Consider the following 22929-nt stretch of genomic DNA (forward strand, 5'->3'; position numbering starts at 1 on the left):
AAGTGTTTAGTGGTGTTTCTTCATCAGTGATTTTATTTTAAGTATATATATATATATATATATATATATATATATATATATATATATATATATATATATATATATAAAGTCATTTGCCTTATGTTTTATAAAAAATGAGATAAACAAAAATTGCTCCAGTTGTAGCTTTCGAAAAAATAGACAAATGAAATCTATGTTGACATGGAGTTTATGATTTGATGCAGTAGTGCAAGTGCCATTTCACGAGAAGTGATCTGCGTTTGTTTTAGAAACATATGATCAGCGTTCCTTCTTTTACATGAAGAAACTTTTGTATATTCTGATTATCACGTGAGCAAGAATGTCTGTACTCCGTGATAAAACCACCCCGTCGAAGGAAAGCTGACAGGCTTCTCAAATATAGACGAATGATCTTTAATTGTCTGGATCGAGCATTTTAAATAGGCTAGTATTTCATACAGTAATGTATCTCACTGTAATAATCTGACTTAAGAAAATGACATATAGCTGCCCGAATTCCATCTCGATGTGCGCTTCGTGACGATTAAGCTCGAGCTCAAATTTTATTTATTTGTTTTTAATTTGTAAACGTAACTTCCACTTATTTCATGTAATATTTAATGGACTATTAACTATATTGTTTCGGTGTTCCCTGACACTTTCCTCAACATATCTGGGCACTTCATCTGATTTCTTAGAATTTTATCTTGCACTATTTCCTGTGAATGGTAAACAGTGATGAGATCAAAGTATTGTTTAATATGATAATGTAAGTCTTTTCACCACAATCCTTTAATATCTTATTTCTGTGAAAATCTTACGCAGAAGATTTTTATGGAGACTTAAAATTTTGTGCTAGTCTGTAGAAATCTTGTGTATTAAAGTCTCGAATATTTAAACAAAAGACCAGTCTAGTGCAAGAAGTTATAGTATCACACTGACAAGTTTTTTTCTTCTTCATTGTTTACTGTGTACAATAAATGGTGTAAGGTAAAATTTTAAAAAGAGAAGAGAAGAGTCCCAGATCTGCTGTCACAAAACAACGAAACACTACAGTTAATAGTACATTAAATGTTAGATGTAGTAAATAAACGATTATGTATACACACTAATATGAACAAGCATCAATCCAGTTCTTACTATTATTGAAGTAAAATGTCTTATCCGTTCGGAATTAGTTTTTATACCTGGAGAGTAACTTACTCGAATTTAATGTTTTCTTACTGCTTTATAATAATATATTATCTGAAATACTATGTAAAATATTGAAACTACAGTGCGTACATTTTAAAACCTGTACACGCCCCTCCCTCCCTTCTCTCTCTCCTTTGTCTTTTTCTTCTTTTCTTTCCCAACAGCTTCAACAATTATATACCTATCCTCCACCCAATTCCAGTCCACTTCAAAGCAAGAATGGAACAACAAAGGTACAAAAAAATACATAATACACAAACAAAATTTTAGTTACAAAATGTACCAGGGTCGATTTTAAAATGTACGCACTGTATTAGATAATTAAAAAATATTAATCTAGAATTTTCACCCATGTTATCTTGCTTGTGATTCTACCAAAGAGAGAGAAAATATAATCCTGTATGGTAAAGTTTGATTTTACGTCAATGTATTACCACTGCTTTGTTTAAAAGAACAATCTCTTCAAGTTTTAACACCTCTCCGAAGCAAGTAACATACATATGTTCATATTTGAGTGCAACAATATTTATGTACATGCTCGCAAAAGAGCTTCAACCTTCGTTCAGACTAGAAGACAGCGACAGGATAATTGGTACTTCTTACTACATAACTTCTTACACGCGCAATTAAAAAATGCCTCATGCTACAACAGGAAACCTGATACCTTTCATTTGGTCGAATTGCATGTACGATTGTCGTTTAAGTACAACTCTCTGACAAGCCATACGGAAGCACTGACCTACTAAGGATGAACTTTAGTTGCTGATTTTGCATAAGGAGTTCAAACTAATTTCTTGTTGGCAAGTCTTTCGACACTCTTGTAACGTCACTGACAGTATTTTAAATCCATATAATAATTTCAAGATCCATTCTAGACAATTCTAAAAATATTATTATTTTAAAATCTGCCAAAGGGACTTAAATTCCGTCTAATATCTCTAATTAATGAAATTTAAAATATTACACAGCATAAACAAATATGAAAAAAAAAAAAAAAATGAAACTTACACTTTTGGAACTAACTCGAATCTCATGTTTTGTAAATTAGGATCCTCAGCCAAAGTTGCCATGGCAACAGGATATGAAGTTTCATAGTCGAACTGAAACTGAACACCAGCAGGTGGACTTCGGACAAAATTTCGTCTATCCTATAAAGGTAAAAATATAACATATTGTTGCAAGTTAACATACAAAATATAAATGCAAGAGCTTGTACTGGGTTCTGTACAAATTATCACATAAATGCCAATTCATTTTACTCGTTTTTCATAGAATACACAAAATGAACGCAAGCATACATACACAAACTATTACCAGATTATTATAAAATAAATTATTGTTATTGAATATTACAAGATAATTATTTAAGGCAAGTGTAAAGACTCAACAAACCCGAACAGACGGCAGTAGGTTTCCTCTACCTTTCAAGTGTATTTTGTAAGGAGCAACAATATTCACAATAATTCAATCACAGAGCATGGAGGAAAATCCATTAAAATCCTCCTACGCTAGGGAAGCCATGTTAGACATGGAGTTGGTGGACGCAGGTGGTGGCGTTCGAAAGGTCCGGGTCCCCTGAGCACAATGATGATGTCAAAAATCGGGCCCTGAGCATGAGGCCTCAGAAATGGCGTTCCGAAGTTTTACGCACGGACCCTTTCTACACGCCTATTAAACAGAGAGTAGTTGTACGAGGGTGATGGCGTTGGAAAGGTTCGGGTCGTCTGAGCACAGCGGTATGTCAAATCGCGCCCTTGCCTCGAAATCCTAGAAATGAGGAGCCCGAAATTTTGGACTCTGGTTCATTCTATTTCTCTTTTAAGCATGGAGTAGTTGGATACAGATGTTGACGTTAGAAAGCTGCGGGTTCTCTAAGCACATCGGTGATATCAGAAATGGGACTTGGACCTGAAGCCCCAGAAATGAGGTCCCGAAATTTTGGACTCGGATCTCTTCTATTTCCATATTAAACATGAAGTAGTTGTACTAGGGTTGTGGCGTTTGAAAGGTCGGGGTCAATCAAACACAGCGATAATGTCAGAAATCGGGCCCTGGACTCGAAGACCCAGAAATGGGGTCCCGAAATTTTGAGCTCCGAAATAAGGTCCATTCTATTTCTCCTTTAAGCACAGAGTTGTTGCATGTAGATAGTGGAATTGGAAAGCTTCGGTTCCCTCAGCACAGTGGTGATGTCACAAATCAGGCTCCAGAAATGGGATCCTGATGTTTTGGGCACGGGTCCCTTCTATACGCCTATTAAAAATGGAGTTGTTGCACGTGGGTGGTCGAGTTGGATGGGTTCGGGTTGTCTGAGCACAGTGATGATGTCAGAAATAGGGCCCCGTTCATGAGGCCCCGAAATTTTGGCTCCAGGTCTTTTCTATTCGGCTATTAAACAAGGTGTTTTCGGACGCAGGTGGTGGCGTTGGAAAGGTCTGGGTACCTTGAACACTGCTGTGATGTTAGAAATCAGGTCCAGGTCCCGAAGTTTTGGGTTGTGTTGTAAACTTTTCCTGCAGCTCAATCTCAATACTTGATTGCGTGAGATAAAACAATCTATTCAGCTATAAATATGGTTTTATCTTGCGCAATCAGGTATTGAGATTACACTAAGGCTAACGTTTGCGACAAAAATAAAAAGTTGGGGGCCCGGACCCGATTTCTGACATCGATGCTGTGCTCAAGGAATCAAGACCTTTCCAACGCCACCACTTGCGTCCTACAACTCCATGTTTAATAGGGAAATAGAAGGAACCCGACCCCAATATTCCAGGAGCTACATTTCTGAGGCTTCAGGGCCCGAGACCGATTTCTGACAACACCGCTGTGCTCAGAGGACCAAAACCTTTCCGACCCGCACCACCCGCGTACAACATCTCTAATAGATACGTAGAAGGGTCCTGAGAAAAAAAATGCTGGAGATCATTTCTGGAGCTTTGAGGCCAAGGTTCGATTTCTGACATTACCATTGTGCTCAGATGATCCGAACCTTTCAAACGCCACCACCTTCGTCCAACATCTTCATGTGTAATAGGAAAATGGAATGAACCTGTATCCAAAAAAATATTAGGATCCCATTTCTGGAGCTTTGAGACCAGGGTTCGATTTCTGACATTACCCTGTACTCAAACGACTGGGACCTTTCCAATGCCATCATCCGCGTAAAACAACATGTTTAAAAGGGGAATAGAAGGGACCCAAGCCCAAAACTTCGGGACCCCATTTCTGCGGCTTCGAGGCCAAGGCCCAATTTCTGATGCCAGAAAACACGGACCATTCTTAAGCCACCACCCTCGTCCAACAATTCTTCGTTTAATAGGCAAATAGTATGGACCCGAATCCAGAACTTCGGGACCCAATTTCTCGAGCTTTGAGACCAGGCCTGATTTCTGACATAACCCTGTGATCAAATGTCTAGGACCTTTCCTCGCCACTACCATTGTACAACAATTCCATGTTTAAAAGGGGAATAGAAGGGACCCTAGCTCAAAACTTCAGTGCTCAATTTCTGGAGTTTCGAGGCCAGGACCCAATTTCTGACATCACAACTGTGCTCAAGGGATCAAGAGTTTTCCAACGCCACCACCCTCGTCCAACAACTTCATGTTTAATAGGAAAATAGAATGGACCGGAATTTAAAATTTTGAGATCCCATTTCTCTGGCTTCGGGTTCAATTTCTGACACCACGAATGTGCTAAGGGGACCCTGACTTTTCCATCGGAACCACTCGCGTCGAAGAACTCAATGTTTAATAGTCGAATAGAAGAAACCCGAGCTCAGAACTTCGGCACCCTATTTCTGGGGTCTCGGGGCTTGGTCCCGATTTCTGACGTACTACTGTGACCTTCCCAACGCTAACACCCGCGTCCACCAACTTCATGTCAAACACGGTTTCCCTGATGCAGGAGAATCAGCTTAATGTTCTTTAAGAGAGAATTAATCAAACTTAGTCCAAAGACAAGTTAAATATGTATTCAGAGGATAATTCATGAAGTTTATTTTGTTTTATTCATGATTGAGAGCACTTAATTACATTTTTTTTTCAGAAATGTGGTCTCAACAGTGAAACTCTCAATAATGAGAAAAAAAAAAAAGAAGATATAACTGATTATAGATTCAATTTGTTTTGGGATGAAGTTTCAAATTTCATCTCTTGATTTTCACTAAAATGTGAATATCATTACTCCCTACCAAAATATATAGGAAAGATAGGAGAAACGTGCTCTAACTATTGATTTGCGCTTCTTTAAACACCTTAAAGGATGTAAGAAACAATTATCGCACTCACCTCCATGCCATCATTGTGAAGTCTTGCTACGTTTCCCACATGTACGCGTTTATTACATACGGTATTTTGAGAAACATTCAAAATATATACACAGGGTATTTCAAAACAACACCGACAACGTTTGGAAGGTGATTCCTGAAGACAAAAAGTACAGACCAACCTGGGTGCACAAATGCTTTCCTCCTGAGTCGGGAAAGGAAGGCTGCCGAAAACGTGAAAAAATACAACTTTAAAAGTACATAGGTCCAAAACTATGGGATCTACCGTAGTCGGGTCAAGATTTCACTTAGAAACTAGTATGTGTTCTATCCAAATATCCATGTTTCAGAATCCTGCGGTACTTCCGCAACAATTTTATAGAGACAGTTGGTGAGTACTTCAAATTTTATGCCCGTAGCCAAACTCTCTCTTAAAAAATTGTTGCATGAGTTTCTTAGAATTCTGAAATATGTATTTTTGGATGGCGCACATATTAGTTGCTAAGCGAAGTCTTGACCCGACTACGGTAGGTCACATAGTTTTGGACTTATGGACCTTTAAAGTTCATTTTTTCATGTTTTCGGCAGCCTATAACTCCGAAAGGAAGCATTTGTGCATTCAGGTTGGCCTATACTTTTTGTCTTATTTTGGTCTCAGGAATCACCTGCCACACGTTGTCGATGTTTTGAAACACCCCGTGTATATATATACGAACAGATTTCCAGAAAGGTTATGAGAAAATGAAATTTATTTTAAAGGTGTCATACAAATGAATGAAATTTTGTTTGAAGATGCCAGCAACAGAAGAATAACTTCAAGACGAATTTAATGCGACAAAAGGATACAGAGCTCCCTCAGATCAAAGTAGTTGTGCGTGTCGAAAGGAAAGAAGTTAGTAAAATACCGTCGACTGCTTCAAGAAGAATAATTACCTAAAATTGAACTGATGAAGTACGAAAGTAAGATTAAAAATTGTTTTAGTTTCTGTAGTTAATTTAAAAGAATATATGAAAAGAGAGAGAAAGATGTAATAAGTTACAGTATTTCATTCATGCTACAAGATAACCAAAATACAGTTTTGTTACCCCATTTGATGAAGCACTCACAGAGAGGAAATGAACTAACTTACGAACCGCAAAAGCGATGGGAGTTAATGTGACTACTGGCCTGTCCTGTGTGAGAGGCACGTCGCACACACAGCAACAACTCATCCACTGTAGAAGAGAAATGGATATATCGAAGCAGCTCATTCGCGGTTGTTTGACACATGACTTTAAAGAGTTTGCAACTGCATTAAGCCGTCGAATATGCCAGGCATTTGGGAAGATGCCGTGAGCGAATGCATTGCCAGGCATTGGCTCCGAAAGTTCAGATGAAGAGGTCTGAGTCTTTGTGAGGAAACCTGCTGTGGACAACCACAAGATGGATGATGAGCCTGAAAGCAATCATACAGGTCAGCAGTCAGACAGATAATGAACTTGCCGAACGCTTTCAGGTTTCCGAGGAAAGGTGTACAAGTTAAGGAAATGGGTACCGCACATATCGTCGGCAGTCAATAAAGGAACAACGAGTGACAGCCTATTTGATGTTGTTGTATTAGCATCGCAATGCACTCATATTTGGATGAGTGCTTGCGAATAACGAAAAGCGGGTCCAGTATGACACTCCCAAGAGTACCAGACATTGGTTGTCACCATGTCACCCTGTGCATACTTCAAGACTAACTCTGTACTCATGCAAGATCATGTTCTGTGTCTGGCGGACTAATTGCCAAACAGTGTATTACGAGCTACCACCACCAGGCCACATCAATCACTGCGAACCTGTACTCATAGCAGTTACAACAGCTGCAAATGCATTGTAGAAGGAGCCAGTGTTCGTTAATTGCAAGGTGTGTTACACCTTCACGACAATATGACACTACTTGCAAGGACGACCAAGGACCCCATTCATTGACTTGTCTGAGACACATTGCCATTCACCATACTCGCCGGACTTAGAGCTATCAGATTAGCACTTAATCCATTTTCTGGACAACCACTTCCGCAGGAAATCCTTTGACAATAATGCAGACCGGCGGCATGAACTTCTTTCTGTCTAACTTCCCCGAGTTCTGTCACCAGGCCATTGCGCAGCTGCAAGAATGTTGGCAAGGGATGCTGATGGAGATTACTTCGGAAACCTAACCCCGAGCATTATGGATTGTACATCTATGTGTGTTTCTGATTATCACAAACGGTAGGAACTTTTTTGGTAACCTTCTATATCGAAGATCCAGAGCTCATAAAATAGTAGTTTTCCCCTCATACAGTAGAACTATTGCAAAGATGTAGAAGAAGATGAACAAGTTCAGTATGGAAGCACTGCTAATTCAATTTCATGTTAGGGAACATAATGCTACAATATTAATACAAGTTAATACATCAATCGATACAAGTTAATACGTCAATGTTATACGATAAACTGATTTTATTCGAAACCTTCATGGTCTATTGTAATGACAATAGTTGGCTGATATGTTATATCCATTAGTAATATACTAGAGGAAATTTTGTATGTGTAATTTAGAAATTCCAAAATGATTAAGACAAAACACACAGTAACGGATTAAATCATTATATATCCTTGTTCAAATTACTGAAATTAACTTCAGTTTGCGTAGTCGGATTCTTACAGCTTCTAACACTGTAGTTCGTTATTTTTTGTTTGTTTCAGAAAACTGGAAGTTCATAAGGGTTACTAGAACGCCGTATTGTCGTTAGATGTGGTTGTGGGTAAGTTTGACGCATCTGGTAGTGCTACTGCATGTAAAGTCTCACTTCCTCATTTTGTGTTACTTTTTATATTTACAGTGCAAGCCGGATATTAGTCCAAGAAAGAGGCAAATTATTGTAACATTGACCGATAACATTTCCGTAAGAATGATTACAAATTGTATCGTTTAACAAGTTGTATTTATATGGAGCAGTACTTAAAAAAGACAGATTATGTGACCTGTTAATATTGATCTCACAAGGAGAGAACTTATTGATTTAAGGAAAATCAGTATCATATGTTAAGGTGATTTACTACTTAGATTGCATCATTCTATCAATATAGGAAAGGGGTGTTACATCATATGGGGAGGTCCTGTAGTGGAGCGCTCACCTCTGCTGAGAGTATCTGGTTTAATCATAGACCATGTGAGTTTGATATGGACAACATCGTATCCAGGAGTTTTACTACATTCTCACACTTTTCATTCTACAAATCGTTAAATAATTTTAATTTATTACCACTTTCCTTTAACCTAATAGGCACAATCGTAGGAATAATAATTATGTGTCAAGTTAATTTGTGGTTGACAAACACACAAGCGTGCGTGGGTTTTCTAGTTTCCCCCTTCTTCATTTCACTATTTCGTTCATCATCATCATTGTTTCCTTAGTCTCGGAGCATAATCGACAGGAGCGGATTAAGGGCGGAGCCAATGGAGCCTAGGCTTAGGGGGTCACCAAAATTCCCTCTCTTTAATACTAAAATATAACAATCAACTTACACTGACTGAGCAAAACTCATGGGATAGCAGGTCACTGATTCGCGGATGGACACCACGTGTGCTCAACGCCACCTGCAGGGTTCCGGGACGGCTTCAGTTGTGTGTAAGACGTTGTGGGAACTGGCTGTGTGAGTGATCCAGTAAAATGCAACGTCGTCGTGAGTTGACGGCATTTGAACGTGGCATGATGGTGGGTGCCCGACGCATTGGACATTCGATTTCGGACGTGATGCAGGAATTCGGCTTCCCACGTGCAACCGTTTCGAGGGTGTACCGAGAATGGGTGAATGAAGGTGTCTCAGTTTACAACAGACACCATACCAGGCGTCCGGAGACCTTCAATGACCAAGACCGGCAATACCTGGGATAAGTGGTCAACAGAGACAGGAGAGCAAGTGTGAACAAATCACGGTCCAATTCATCACTAGCCGTGCAAGAAACGTCTCCCAGTGGACAATCCGTTGGAACATGCGTATCCGCGGGTATGGGAGCCGTCGCCCTACACGTGTGCCACTGCTAATCGAGCGTCATCGGACATTCCGGCGTGCATTTCTCCAATCACCACGGATGGACACTGCAACACTGGCGTATTGTCATATGGTCGGATGAGTCACGTTATCAACTGTAGCATGCCGATGGGAGGAACTCTGTGTGGGAAGGCAGACCGCATGAAGCGATGGATCCCGCATGCCAAGAGGGCGTGGTTCAGGCCCCTGGTGTATTAGTCATGGTGTGAGGTGCATTTTCCTGGCATAGAATGGGCCTCCTGGTTGTTCTGGAAGACACACTGACTGGTCCGCGGTATCGTCAACTGTTCGGAGACCGTCTCCACCCGTTTGTGATGTTTCAACACCCTGGCGACATTGAAGTCTTTCAACAGGACAATGCGGGCCCGCATCGCGCCAATATCGTCCGTGACTGATTCGACGAGCATGCAAGTGAGATCCAAAGACTGAACTGGCCACCCAGAAGCCCTGATATGAACCCTACTGAGCATATCTGGGATGACCTTGAACTCAGACTTCGGGCATTGAATCCTCAACCCACGAACAGGCCATAATTGGCTGCCGCTCTGCAGACTGTGTAGTTTCAACTGCCTCCGGACGTGTACCAGGGACTTGCAGACTCCGTTCCACACCGTATCGCTGCGTTCCATATGGCCAGAGGGGGCCCGATCAGATATTTAGCGGGTATCCCATGAGTTTTGCTCAGGCAGTCTATATTATGGGCTTCAGACCTATGCTAATTATTTTCCCGCTTGCGGTATCGCTAGAGTTAAGTTTTCTTGCACTAGCGTCTTCACGATACTTATTTTGTGAGGGAGAGCTATTTTGGGCCTCTATTACAAACCAAATTATTAGCTTGTGCTGACAATTCCTTTGAAATATCTCTGTCATTACTTAGAGCAAATCTAGGAGGTTTACCAAATCTCCTTAACAATAAAGCGTTCCTATTTAAATCAATTTGCGCTCTCTGAGATACTAAAAAGTCATTCCCTAACAACATATCTTGGGAAAAATTACTTAACACGCGAATGTTTTTCCATTATTTTTGAAACGTACAGTTGCTATCTTGTTTATCAAAAGAGAATTCTGAGTAATTCTTTTTATTCGTGTGTCGATATTCAATATCTTACGTTAGTCTTAGGTGAAACTAAATTCTCTCTAATTATTGATATCTGCGAAATGGAATCTAATGCATCAGCATTCTTATCTTTATTCGTAACATAGGGCCCCCTTGAAATAGTTGGCTCCAGGACTCCAAAAGCCTTAATCCGCCCTTGATAATCGTGGGACGTTAAATTAGGAAATTATTATTATTATTATTATTATTATTATTATTATTATTATTATTATTATTATTATTATTATTATTATTATTTGTATTTATACGAGAAGGCCAAGAAATACAGTAAATCAAGATCAGATGACTACATCTTATTTTATTTTTATTTTTATTTTTTTTTAATTTTGAAAAGAATAGAACGTTCTCAATTCTAGACACTTCTTTCCTATTTAACAATGCTGATAAGGAACGGACATGAATGTGTCATCCGGATATCCGAATCAAACTTAATCCATTCAATAAACATAACAAAGATATATTCATGCACAAAAAAATTAGGGGCCATGGGCAACGGATTAAATCTCTAGGGTCCATTAACCCTATTAGTATAAAGAAAATCGTAGAGTCGCAGTGAAATAGCTATTGCAGCAACGCTGTTCATTGGAAAGTCATGGTTTATAGTTCATTCTATTCAGCATGGAACAAGCTTTCCAGAGATGCTATGTATTGAGGCCCATAACGTACTTGAACAGGGAAAATTGGGAGAATGTCAGGCAAATTTCCTCCAGAAATCCCTCCCATCAACTTTGGACCTCTCTGGAGTGGCCCCGGGTAAAAGAACACAATCCAAATGTATCTCGAAAAAATACTATAGGGCAGTGATTTATTTGTGGATTTTGTAGAAAGGGGGAATATTTATGCAAGATTATATTCCATATAACAGAACAACTTTAAAGTGGGGTTAGGACAACGTTATTTTTAAACCTACCTGCTTTGAAATTATGGTAATGGTTTGACAGGAGACCCCAAGTTTATCATTTTTAAAACTTTTTTAAAAACAATTTTATGGTAAATACAGATACGTACGTTAGATAAGATTTGGTTAGGTAGATTAGATTGCATGCGTTAGTTACCGTACTACTTTTTGTCATACTGCTGAGGACAAGTGTAGAACATCCAGTAAAAGCCCTGTAGTTGCATTGCAATCTGCACACCTAACAAGTGTCATAACAAGTGTCACACTCCTTTGCAAAACGGTTTTGCTATGACAAGTAATTCTTTAGTCTGTTCTAATTTGGTCCTTACAGACCAAATTCCCCGCCCGAACAATAAATACAACAAAAGGTAAGAGTTTACTCTGGGCAGAAGGTGATAGGTGCACATATACTTGAGCCTAATTGTATTAAATAGAAGGGGTAAGACGCTACTAAATGTCATTGCTCATTATCATAAATAAGTTTTAGTACCATTTTGCGCCTCGTACTTAACAAAATTAGATTCAGGGGTGTGTGCACCTATCAATGTTCTGGTGAAAGTAAACTTTTGGCCAACAAAACATACTGGCATTAAAATGAATCCAGAATTGAACAAAGACAGGGTAAGCTGAAGCATGATTTACGTCATGCTATCTAACACTGTCTTTAGAAATTAACAATACTTTCACATCGTACTTCACTTTAGAATAGTGTAGCAATACGAGGTTGTTTTACATTGGATACCGTCTTTTCCCCAGTTGGTTTGTTGGTATTAGCATGATGTCATGATGTCCATTTTTTACCCAGCTGATGGCATACTTTTCTGCATTGAACGAAGTAATATCTGGTCCATTAACGTTTAGAATAAATTCTAGGGTTTTTACAGATAAATGGTTCCTAGTATCAGTATGCTAGAAGTTTAAGCTGGAAAAACCTCTCTCACACTCTGCAGAAGAAACTGGAAAAAACTGACTTTCATGTTAAGATTTTGTAGGTTTAGGCCAATATTAGGTTTCACCTTATGCTCTAGAAATTCCTGCAGAATTTTGGCTGAATCATCAGAGCAAAATTTTAATTCTTTTATTTTTATTTTTTATTTTATTTTTGAAATTTGCACTACTTCTTTGTCGCCGTTTAACATTCTTGCAGACAATTCTTCTCGCCAATTGGATTGTAGCAAAACCTCGGCCCCACTGAACGTTTCGAGCGTATGTTATCTGCTAGACCTTTGCAATGTTATTTTCTGGTACTTCTCAAGAGAATTGTCTAAGGGTTTTGCCAGTGAAACTCCACAAAACTGACCAGTTTCTTCAAACTGACGTAATTGTTCCATGGACATGCCCCTTTTTCTTTCAACGCTTCGTAGTTTCTTCGTTGACAAGCATCTTGAAAAGAACATATGGGATACGTAGAATATATAGAGGTTCCAGCGCATCTCGGATCATGGACATTTCATAAACAAAATTCCACTTAGTGAGTTTTACGTACAGATCTGAAAATATTGCACACTGCTGAAAGCTTCTCTGCAAATTTGTAGAAGCTTCTCGAAAGTGTTCCACTAGCGCAGGATAGGACTTCCGCAATGCTTCTACTGAACGGTATGAAGAGCCTAACCACCATACATCAAAAAGTTTAGTAATATTATAGAAGCGAACACAGTTCTCCTGATATTAATTCGATTTCTCCCCTGTTCTTCGGGGACATTGAGTAAAAACTGTGCAATCGCTCTATATGGCTTTGAAAATGAACCATATCTGCAATCGTATTTACAACGTTGTGAACAGCCAGTTCCAGCTTATGACTCATGCAGTGAAACACAAATAAATTGGTGTCTAGTAAAGAAACAGCACTATTTATTTCGCCTTGCATGTTATTTGCGTCATCACTACCAACTGCTATAAGTCTTTCCCGTAATATAATTTGGGAAAGACTCATACTTTTACATATTTTAACTATGGAATCACAAACCTCTCTGGCTGTTGTTACCTATAACTCAAATAAACCTAAAAATATATTGCTACACACCTGATTAACTACAGTACGGATATACACAATGAGAACAGATTTATGAGACACAGTGGAGGATTCGTCCATCATTAGCGCGAAGGGTTCATCGGAATTCGCAACATACTGGGTCATTTTTCGTTCATTTCTGTAACTACATAGTCAATAATATTTGGACACGTAACATTAGAGTAGAGAACTTGTTCGAGGTTCATTCCATTTATTTCTTATTATTTAATAAGATGCACGGTAAACGACAGACGATTTTGGGCAATAACATAGGCAGTTCTAAATATCACAGTTATCTTTTTAACACGCATTTCATTCACAATTCACACGAAAGCCTCTTTCTTTGTGCACCGGAATGACTTGGCTTTTAGTCGTCAGGAGCTTTTCCTTTATTAAAATATAGTTTAATATCCATTTCCTTATGTTCTTCTTAAGGTGCTTGTCAACGAAGAAACTACCAATTCACAGCTGCATTGACTACTCACTAATAACTGAAATTAATATTATTATTATTATTATTATTATTATTATTATTATTATTATTATTATTATTGTGCTACTCAGATGAAGTACGATAATCAGTGGTATCAGCAACAAGATTTCTTCGGGAAAGAATTCTATAAACAAGACCAGCATAGCTCGCGACAATAAACATACTAAAAGAGTAAAGAATTGTTACTAAAATATGGAGTTGAATTATTGTACTTTAAAACAGATTGTATAGCATAAGAAAGGTGGAAAATATCTTCCCAGGCTGGGAAGATTGTATTAAACCTAGAGACAGGGAAACCAAAACTTAGAAGGGGGGAAATTCCCAGGCTTCCCTGGCTACAAATAAATCCCTGCTATAGGGATAACAAATGTGTGCACCAAGTTTTGTATTGATAGACGGAATAGATATGAGGGAAAAGCTTGTATACCAATATATTCTCTCCCCTCATACCTATTCTATCTATCAATACAGAAATTGGTACACACATTCCTTATCCCCTATAGTAATTTTCGAGATATTTGGATTGTGTTCTTTTACCCGGGGCACTCCACAGGAGTCCAACTTGATGGGAGGGATTTCTGAAGGAAATTTCCCTGACATTCTCCCAGCTATCCCGGTTCAAGTACGTTATGGGCCTCAATACATAGCATCTCTGGAAAGCTTGTTCCATGCTGAATAGAATGAACTATAAATCATGACTTTCCAATGAACAGTATTGCTGCAATAGTTATTTCACTGCGAGTCTACGATTTTCTTTATACTAACAGGGTTAATGGGTTCTAGGGACTTACTCTGTTGTTCATGTCACCTAATTTTTTGTGCATGAACATATCTTTGTTATGTTTATCGAATGGATTAGGTCTGATTCGGATGTCCGGATGACACCTGTCCCTTACTTGTGAGTTTGCACCAGTGTACGTAAATATTTGAAAATATTTGTTAAAAATTCTTGATTTTAAACACCGTTAACCTAGATGCATTGCCCTGTTCGTTAAACTAGCACTTACAGCGGGGAATTCTATATTTTCCATATTTATGATTACTTGTGTACAGTGCTAACAATCTAGGTACATTAGATTTGGCGAATAGATAAAATCTTCGTTCGATATTTAAAGTTCATGGGACAAAAAAGAAATGTTGTTATCTATGAACTCTTCAGTTTATTTTAGAAACAACAACGTACAAAACAGTGTTACAGCTTATCTTACCGTGGACAATGATAAAATCTCTTCCTTGAGACTTTCCTCGTCGGGGTAGCCAACCCATGGTGGAAGAGCAGCTTCAGATCCCTTGCCCTGCTTCTCTTTAATAAAGGCTTCTTGGTCGCGGTTGAATTCTCCCAGAAGACTCTAGAATTCAAAATCAAGACGATAAATGTTAAAGTTAATTTCGTTCAAAATACAAAACTATTTTAACTTTACATATCTATTTTAGTTCATTCGGTTTTCTGTTTTAAGACATACAAATACATATTACATTAGGTAAAACATCAATAGAGCAAGTAATTACGAACATGTAATAACTGTCTATACAATTTTTTGATCTGTATCTTTAAAATGGAAAATGAAGTTTTAGTTTTACGTCCCACGGTTATGTGGGTTAGGCTAAAGGAAACTGTGATGTTGAGAAATGAATGAAATGGTGGAATGAAGAAAGTGGGAGGAAACAGAACTCCGAGGAAGCCCACGCATACGGTGTTTGTCCTCCACAAAGTTCATTTGGCGCGAGCTGGGATCGAAACAGGGACTCCATGCACCAGAGGGGAACGCTCTACCACTGAGCCATCGTGGCTCTTACTCTTTGAAATGGAGACTATTGAAAAAATACGTACTTCTGTAACAGGAAGGGACTTTTTTAAAGTTACAGCAAACTGTAATCTGACCAACCTATAAACTCCGAAGATATTGAGAGAGAAAGATACAAATCTAGGTGAATGGTGCGTTCATTCATCACCCCTACTCAAAATGCAAAGTTGATAGTCTTCCGCCAAATGTGTAGCATACCTAAACGTCAACGCATAAAAGGAAAATCACTCGTAATTGAAGGTTTCCAATGGTGCACTTTTGCACAATTGTGTTCAAAAATATTGTCTGCTGACTGACTTGGCACCCACTTTGTTTTCTGGACATGAACGAAATTGTGACGTAGTATATGTGACATCGATTTGTCTGTTAGCTACGTTACAGAGTGTAGTTTCCCAATAGAAGTAAGATCAGTGATTACAATCGCATCAACCCAACACATGAAACATGAGATAGTTCTAATTTCTATGTTATTACTATAACTACTCATCTTTAAATTTGATTAATATTTATTAATGTTATTCAATGATTGTACTAATTTGTTAAGAAATGGTATCCAGCTAAAGTGAAAAGATGAATATCTGGTAAAACTCCTCTTTTTTATATGTTACCCCTTTCCATTCCGCCATTTACAGGTTACGCCATAACACAATAATGCACCAAAAATTATCAAATTCGGTGCAACGATCTACGAATTGTTCGTCAAACAATCTTACACTTTATTTTTAATTTATATAGAAATACCCCTTTTACAACGGAAATTTTAAAAAATGCTGAGACACGGGCACCTTTATTTTATTTTATTTTATTTTATTTTTTTTATAAAGAGTTGATATACCGAGTTCCATCTTTCTAACTTGAGAAGCTTGTGAGATACTGACTTTTATACATAAATTATAACCTTCTGCACCCCCTCTTAAGATAGGAATTTTAATCAAAATATTATGTTAAAAACCCAACGTGATAACTACATCCAAAAAGTAATTTCAAACGGTTCAGCCGTTTTCCCGTGATTCGATCACATACAAGATTACTTTCTCTTATATATATATTGGAGCTTGATAATTCGACTTTTTTACATTCCCTTGAATTCTTTTACATTTATTGCTAAAATAACCTCTGTCAGTCGAATGTTTAAAAATTACAGCCTCGATAAATCGAATTTTAAGGGTTTCATAATCATATTTTAAAACCTCGGTAACTCAAACTTTCGTCCCCGTGAATCTCTAAGTCGAAGTTTACCTTTATAAGTCGAATTTCTTTTGATGTGACCCCGATAACTCAGAGCTATAGCTCTATGCTTTCATATAATTGTCATTATTGCTGATGTGTACGGTGCTGTAATTGTTTAGTCATGTCTAATGCTCTCACCTTCAGTGCGAGCGATCCCGGGTTCGATTCCCGATCGAAAAAGTGTAAAAAACTTTTTCAGGCCAGTCATCTTGAATGCGGTTATCTTAGGTTTTCTTCATTCACACACGCCGCTTCCTTCCATCCCCAATCCTTTCTTCCTTCAGGAGCCGTGATGGCTCAGCAGTAGAGCGTTCACCTTTGGTGCATGGGGTCCTGGGTTCAAACCCTGCTCCCGCCTTGTGGTGAACAAACACCCTGTGCGTGGGTTTCCTCGGGGTTCTCCCGTTTCTTCCCACTCTTCATTTCACCATTTCATTCATTTCTCATCTTCACCGTCTCCTTTAGCCTAATCGGCATAACTGTGGGACGTAAAACTCAAAAATCTCATTTTGTTTTCCTTTATTTTTTCCGTTTTCCCCGGATAGTGTGCTCGCCGAGAGACGTCATCCCTCATACGTGACTGGCTAAATGGCCATAGATGCTGAAAGCCCAGAAATCTCAAGCCTAAATCACGTTTAGTATTTTATTTTTACTAGTCATCTTATTTGTTTTAAGGAATTTCGAGTTACAGAGGTTATATAGTCACTTCTCATGAGGTACGTGGAACTTTGTTATCTCGAATTTTTCGTTGTGGCCACCTTGATAATTCGACATATATACAGTATATATGCGCATTTGCAAAGGGATATTCATCGAAGTTAGCTAAACAAAATTACAGAACTGCAATGGAAATTGCATCGCAAAATGCGATCCACCTGTGATCACCGTTCATTATCAAACTGAGCTACTTTAACCAGAAAAAGCAGCATAATACAGTTTTTCCTGCAGGATACGACTGTTCTCTTTTGATCTTATATAGTTGTGATGAATTTCTCTTCGAAAATCCGAAACTTCTTTGGTTCTTAATAGTGCATCAGGCCCGTAGCCAGCCCAAAAATGTAGGGGGGATGCGATGCAACAATATTATAGATCATCACCATATTATAGTTCATTTGCAAGTCTACCGTGAAAATTTTAGGGGGTGCAGTAAAAATTTAAGGTGGGTCCCGAACCCTTCGTGGATACGGGCCTGTATGCGTACCAATCGACCATGAACTAGACAGCATATTGGTGAGGACTGGGCGTAGAATTGACGACAAAATCAACATGTGCACTTCATTTTTAGCATATGAAAATCAAGAGCCTCAATGGGCTTTCGAAATGCAAGGCATTACTTTACTTTTCGGATATAGATAACTAGAGAAAACACGAGACTTTGGCAGTATTTTCTTTTTCTCTTCTTCTGTTGTATTAAGCTCTTTGATAAGAAGTTCATAGCTGACCCATTTTTAGTTATTTTAGAGCACTGCCAAGAAATAACTCTTGTTTTTCACAGAAAATAAGAAAGGAAAGTAGTGTTCGGTTTACTTAAAAAATGGGGGCAAAAAAATGATCCGAACATGATTTGCCTAGAATACGAGTTAGGAAATTAACGCTTGTGTGAAATTGAGTTATTGTGTTTTCGTCATAAAAATATAAGTGCACTTCGCGGGCTGCGTAATTCCAATTTCCCATTTCTTGATGAGACTACCAATTCAGCACTTAACAAAAAGCTTCATGTCGACACATTCAAAATGAGATACAATCTTAGGCAATCTGTAGAATAACAAAGTTAGTATTTATAAACGTTGTTATTACTTTTCCTCTAACTTTCTTTTCATCATCATATACGTTTGTTCTAAATGAAAATGGTTTATTATTTTATGTCTGCGTGAAACAGTAAACTAGATTATTTCCATTTCATTGCTGCCGAACGCGCCATACAAAAATAATGAATTAAGATGCAAATTTTGTTGCAAATCGCAAAGGGAACAGCAAAATCAAAGAAAAGAAAATAAAGTGACCGAAGAAAAGAAAATCCTAGAACCTTTACTTATGCACATTATTATCCTATTTAAATACTGTAATTGACAACTTTCCTGTAAGGCAGGGTTTCTCAAACCTGGGGGTCGCGAGAGCGTTTCATTGGGGTCGCGAAGATAAGCGGAAGAAATAACTATAATTAGAATCTAATACAGGAAAATATTTTTAATTATTATTTTGATTTTTTATCTGATAGGTATACTTTGATTTTTATATAGGCCTACTGTTAAGAACAAAAAAAAAGTTACTAAATAATTTTAAGAGGTACAGAGTTGTTTAAAAATCAATTTAAATGAAAGAGGTACGATATGAAACTGAGAACTGCATATTGCAATACTAGAAAAATACAAATGCAACAAAACCTGCATATTAAAATACAATTAAAATTGAAAGCTAATTATATATTGACAAGGAACGGACATGAACCTGTCATCCGGACATCCGAATTAAACCTAGTTCATTTAATAAGCAGTAGAGAAATCGGTTTTTTCGGCGTGAGCGAAGAGTCAAGGGGAATTATACGAGTAATGATCGTGCATTTGGGGAGTCTCTGGGAATTGTTTTGGACATCATGAGCCTCGTTTCATAACGGTCTGCGTTAATGCAACGAAAATTTTGTGTTTTACATCAGTTTGCGAAGCTCTTATAGACTGAGGCTCCTTCTTTGCTAACTGCCTATTCCAGCTTTCATTATTACTCGGGCAGCTTCCATTTACTCTGATGAGTAAGGTTACCACTTATGCAATGCGAAATGTAGCGATACTTCATGCAACAAATAAAGGTAGAAATGTACGATCGTTTCTCTGTAATACTAATAAGGTAATATAAGCCTTGCTAGTGACGAGAAAATATTTATCTACTTGATAAAAGGATGGTGTAAGTTTTTCCCCCTTATTTTGAAGACCGTATAATAACGTGGAAACTAAACTATAATAATAATAATAATAATAATAATAATAATAATAATAATAATAATAATAATAATAATGTGCAGGTGTTACAAAGGTTAGTAGTAGCCCAAGCAATCAAACCAGTATACGCCACTGCTGCAAGAGTACTCTTAGTACAAGTATATTTTAAGCACACACTAACTCTCCCACACTGCCTACAGGTCATACGACTCGTGATCCCTGCGGGGCCCTTGGCGATTGCCAAGTACCCAACGTGGCCAGTCCGCCACTGAGTACAAAGTTTTGTGTTGATAGACAGGATAGGTAGAGGGAAAAACGTGTATTGGTATATATGTTTTTCCCCTCATATCTACTCCGTATATCAATACAAAACTTGGTACAGTCATTTCTTATCCCCTATACCATTTTTTCGAGATATTTTTGGATTCTGTGCTTTTTCCAGGGCCACTCTAGAGGGGTCCAAAGTTGATGGGAGGGATTTTTCCGACATTCTCCCAATTTTTCCTGTTCAGGTATGTTATGGGCGCCAATACATAGCACCTTTGAAAAGCTTATTTTCATGCTGAAAAGAATGAACTATACACCATGACTTTCTAATGAACATTGTTGCTGCAACAAGTAGTATTTTACTGCAAGTCTACGACTTTCTTTATACTAACAGGTTAATGAGCCCTAGGGACTTACTCCGTTGTCCATAGCACCTAATTTTTTGTGCATGAACATATCTTTGTTATGTTTATCGAATGGACTAGGTTTGATTCGGATGTCCGGATGACACGTTCATGTCCGGTTCAATTTTCGTTACGCACATTATGAAGTCATTTATAATACTCATTTATATAACTTTTTAACAACTGTCCAAGTTTATTTAAACCAAAATTAGAAATCACTATTTTTTATCATATGACCCAGAATTAAGGGAATTATGAAGTTTAAAAATTGTTAAACGACCTCCATTTTGAAACAGTATGATATACCGGATTCGATATTACTAATATGAATAAACTGAACAAATTTGGTTTTAATCCATTAGCTTTTAGGGAAGTTACTGTATCCACTATATACAAGAAATTGTTTCTACTATTATAGAAATAGATGGATATCGTGAGATCTCCGCAACAGGTATATTAAAAATTCCAGGCAAGCTTGTTACAAACAAGAAATTATAAGGGGATCGGTGGCAAAAGGATGTGACAAAATGTGGGTCGTGATAGGAATTAGATTGAGAACCACTGTTGTAAGGGAACATTTATTTATTGTTGAATAGCTAAATATTAAGCATCACTGATTTTATCTTTCGAGTGATATGCGATCCATTATTCAGAACGTGAAACCGAAATCTAATCAATGGGTGTATATGCGCTCCAATATCTATTCTCCCAGTACTTTTGTTATAAGAGAATATTCAAGGATATACTCCACAAGAGTTTCGTTACAATTTCCGGCGGGAGCTCATGTGGTTCGAATCCGACGTTAAGCTGTATGTCCATGTCTCACATAACCTCGATGCTGAAAAAGGACGCTAAAATCAAATCAAATCATATCATATTAAACAACTGTTTATCAACAAATTTGACGTAGCACTGATCTACGAGAAACTAAGTTTTTCTCTTTTCAGAAAATTTGCCTTTGTTCGGGGCGGGATATCTAGAAAATGTACTTTACATCTGGAAACATTTAGTTTCAGTAAGTAGGATATGAAAAATGTTGTATTTTTAATATTGTTATATTAATAGTTTCGAGATGTGAGTGTTTTCAATAAGAACAGGTACCAACGTCATACTGCACCATTTAACAATAACTAAATACTAAGCTTGTAAAGCAGGGGTAAGATGGCCCATTTTCCTCTGTGGTTTAAAAAGATGCACTGAAAATTAAGGAGCTGGATTGAAGGATAAGTTAAGTATTAGGATTAAAAATAACATGTATACAAGAACTACATAATTATAGCATCATTACATAAATAAAAAATTCAGACCTCACTTAATGTTTCTTGATATAAGGAACTCTGACTTATGCTAGCGAACAACAAAATCCTTCACAAATTTTGTTGCATGAGTTTCTTAATGTTTCAACTTTTAATTCATTATTCCTTCTATTGACACTTTGACCAATTCGGCATCAGGTTGAGTTGAGTTGATTTTGAGTTTAACGTCCCATTCAGCAGCGAGGTTATATGAGACGTGGACCTACTGATTAACGTGGAATCCGAACCACATGAGCTCTCTCCGGGAATCGAACCAGGTCTCCCACGACAAAGGCGCGTATGCTAACCGGTTAACCACGGAGGAGCTCGTATTCGGCATCAGGGTCACGTATTTCGCCTTCTACACTTACTAGCGGTTCTGCTTAGAAAGGGATCTGAAATATTAAACACACGTACGGACGTAAGAGCAATTTACTGTGCTAACAAATCAAGCAATCTTTTGTTAAAATTATACACGGAACAATTTCATAATTGTGCATTTGTGTTAGCAGGGTCTAGCTTTTTAGTAATAAACAAAGCACAGTGGGTAGTGATGAATGGTTGAAGTCGGTCGCTGGGTCAAGTTGAATTACGGTGGGTGGTACGTCGCATTGGGTTATCCTACGACAAAATGGCCCATTCAAAATTTGAATCACCTGACCCACTCCATCTCTGCACCCTTCAAGTTTGATCTTCAGATGTAGTAGCATCAATGGTCACTTTTGTTCATTTGTCTCTGGCCATGCTTTAATCCAAGGAAGTTTCAAACTTACCAAACCAGACCCACTTATGGAACAATAGCACATATTAGCTATGTATATTTACTTGTTTTCACAGATGTGTCCCAGAATTAACTAATGATCAAGTTAGAGAGGTGATTAACAGAAATTCTTTCCATACTTGGATCTCACTATTAATCATTTAGGACTAAATTGTCAATTCAAACGTG

The 22929-nt window shown here is 37.8% G+C and overlaps 1 protein-coding gene across 8 annotated transcripts in view; it reads right to left on the minus strand.

The window, feature by feature from the left end:
* Sap47 (Synapse-associated protein 47kD) overlaps positions 1 to 22929 on the minus strand; it is a 221608-nt gene that overhangs the window by 33490 nt on the left and 165189 nt on the right. For all 8 annotated transcript variants that reach the window (XM_081727261.1, XM_081727258.1, XM_081727243.1 and 5 more), the window contains exons 5-6: positions 15255 to 15395; positions 2203 to 2342 (exon numbers count right to left, since the gene is read on the minus strand). In XM_081727261.1, the coding sequence (XP_081583387.1) occupies positions 2203 to 2342; positions 15255 to 15395 (281 nt within the window). The remainder of the gene's footprint in view (positions 1 to 2202; positions 2343 to 15254; positions 15396 to 22929) is intronic.

This window comes from Thermobia domestica, chromosome 1 (genome assembly GCF_964235325.1).
Source record: "Thermobia domestica chromosome 1, izTheDome1.hap1.1, whole genome shotgun sequence".
Classification (NCBI taxonomy): Eukaryota; Metazoa; Arthropoda; class Insecta; order Zygentoma; family Lepismatidae; genus Thermobia; species Thermobia domestica.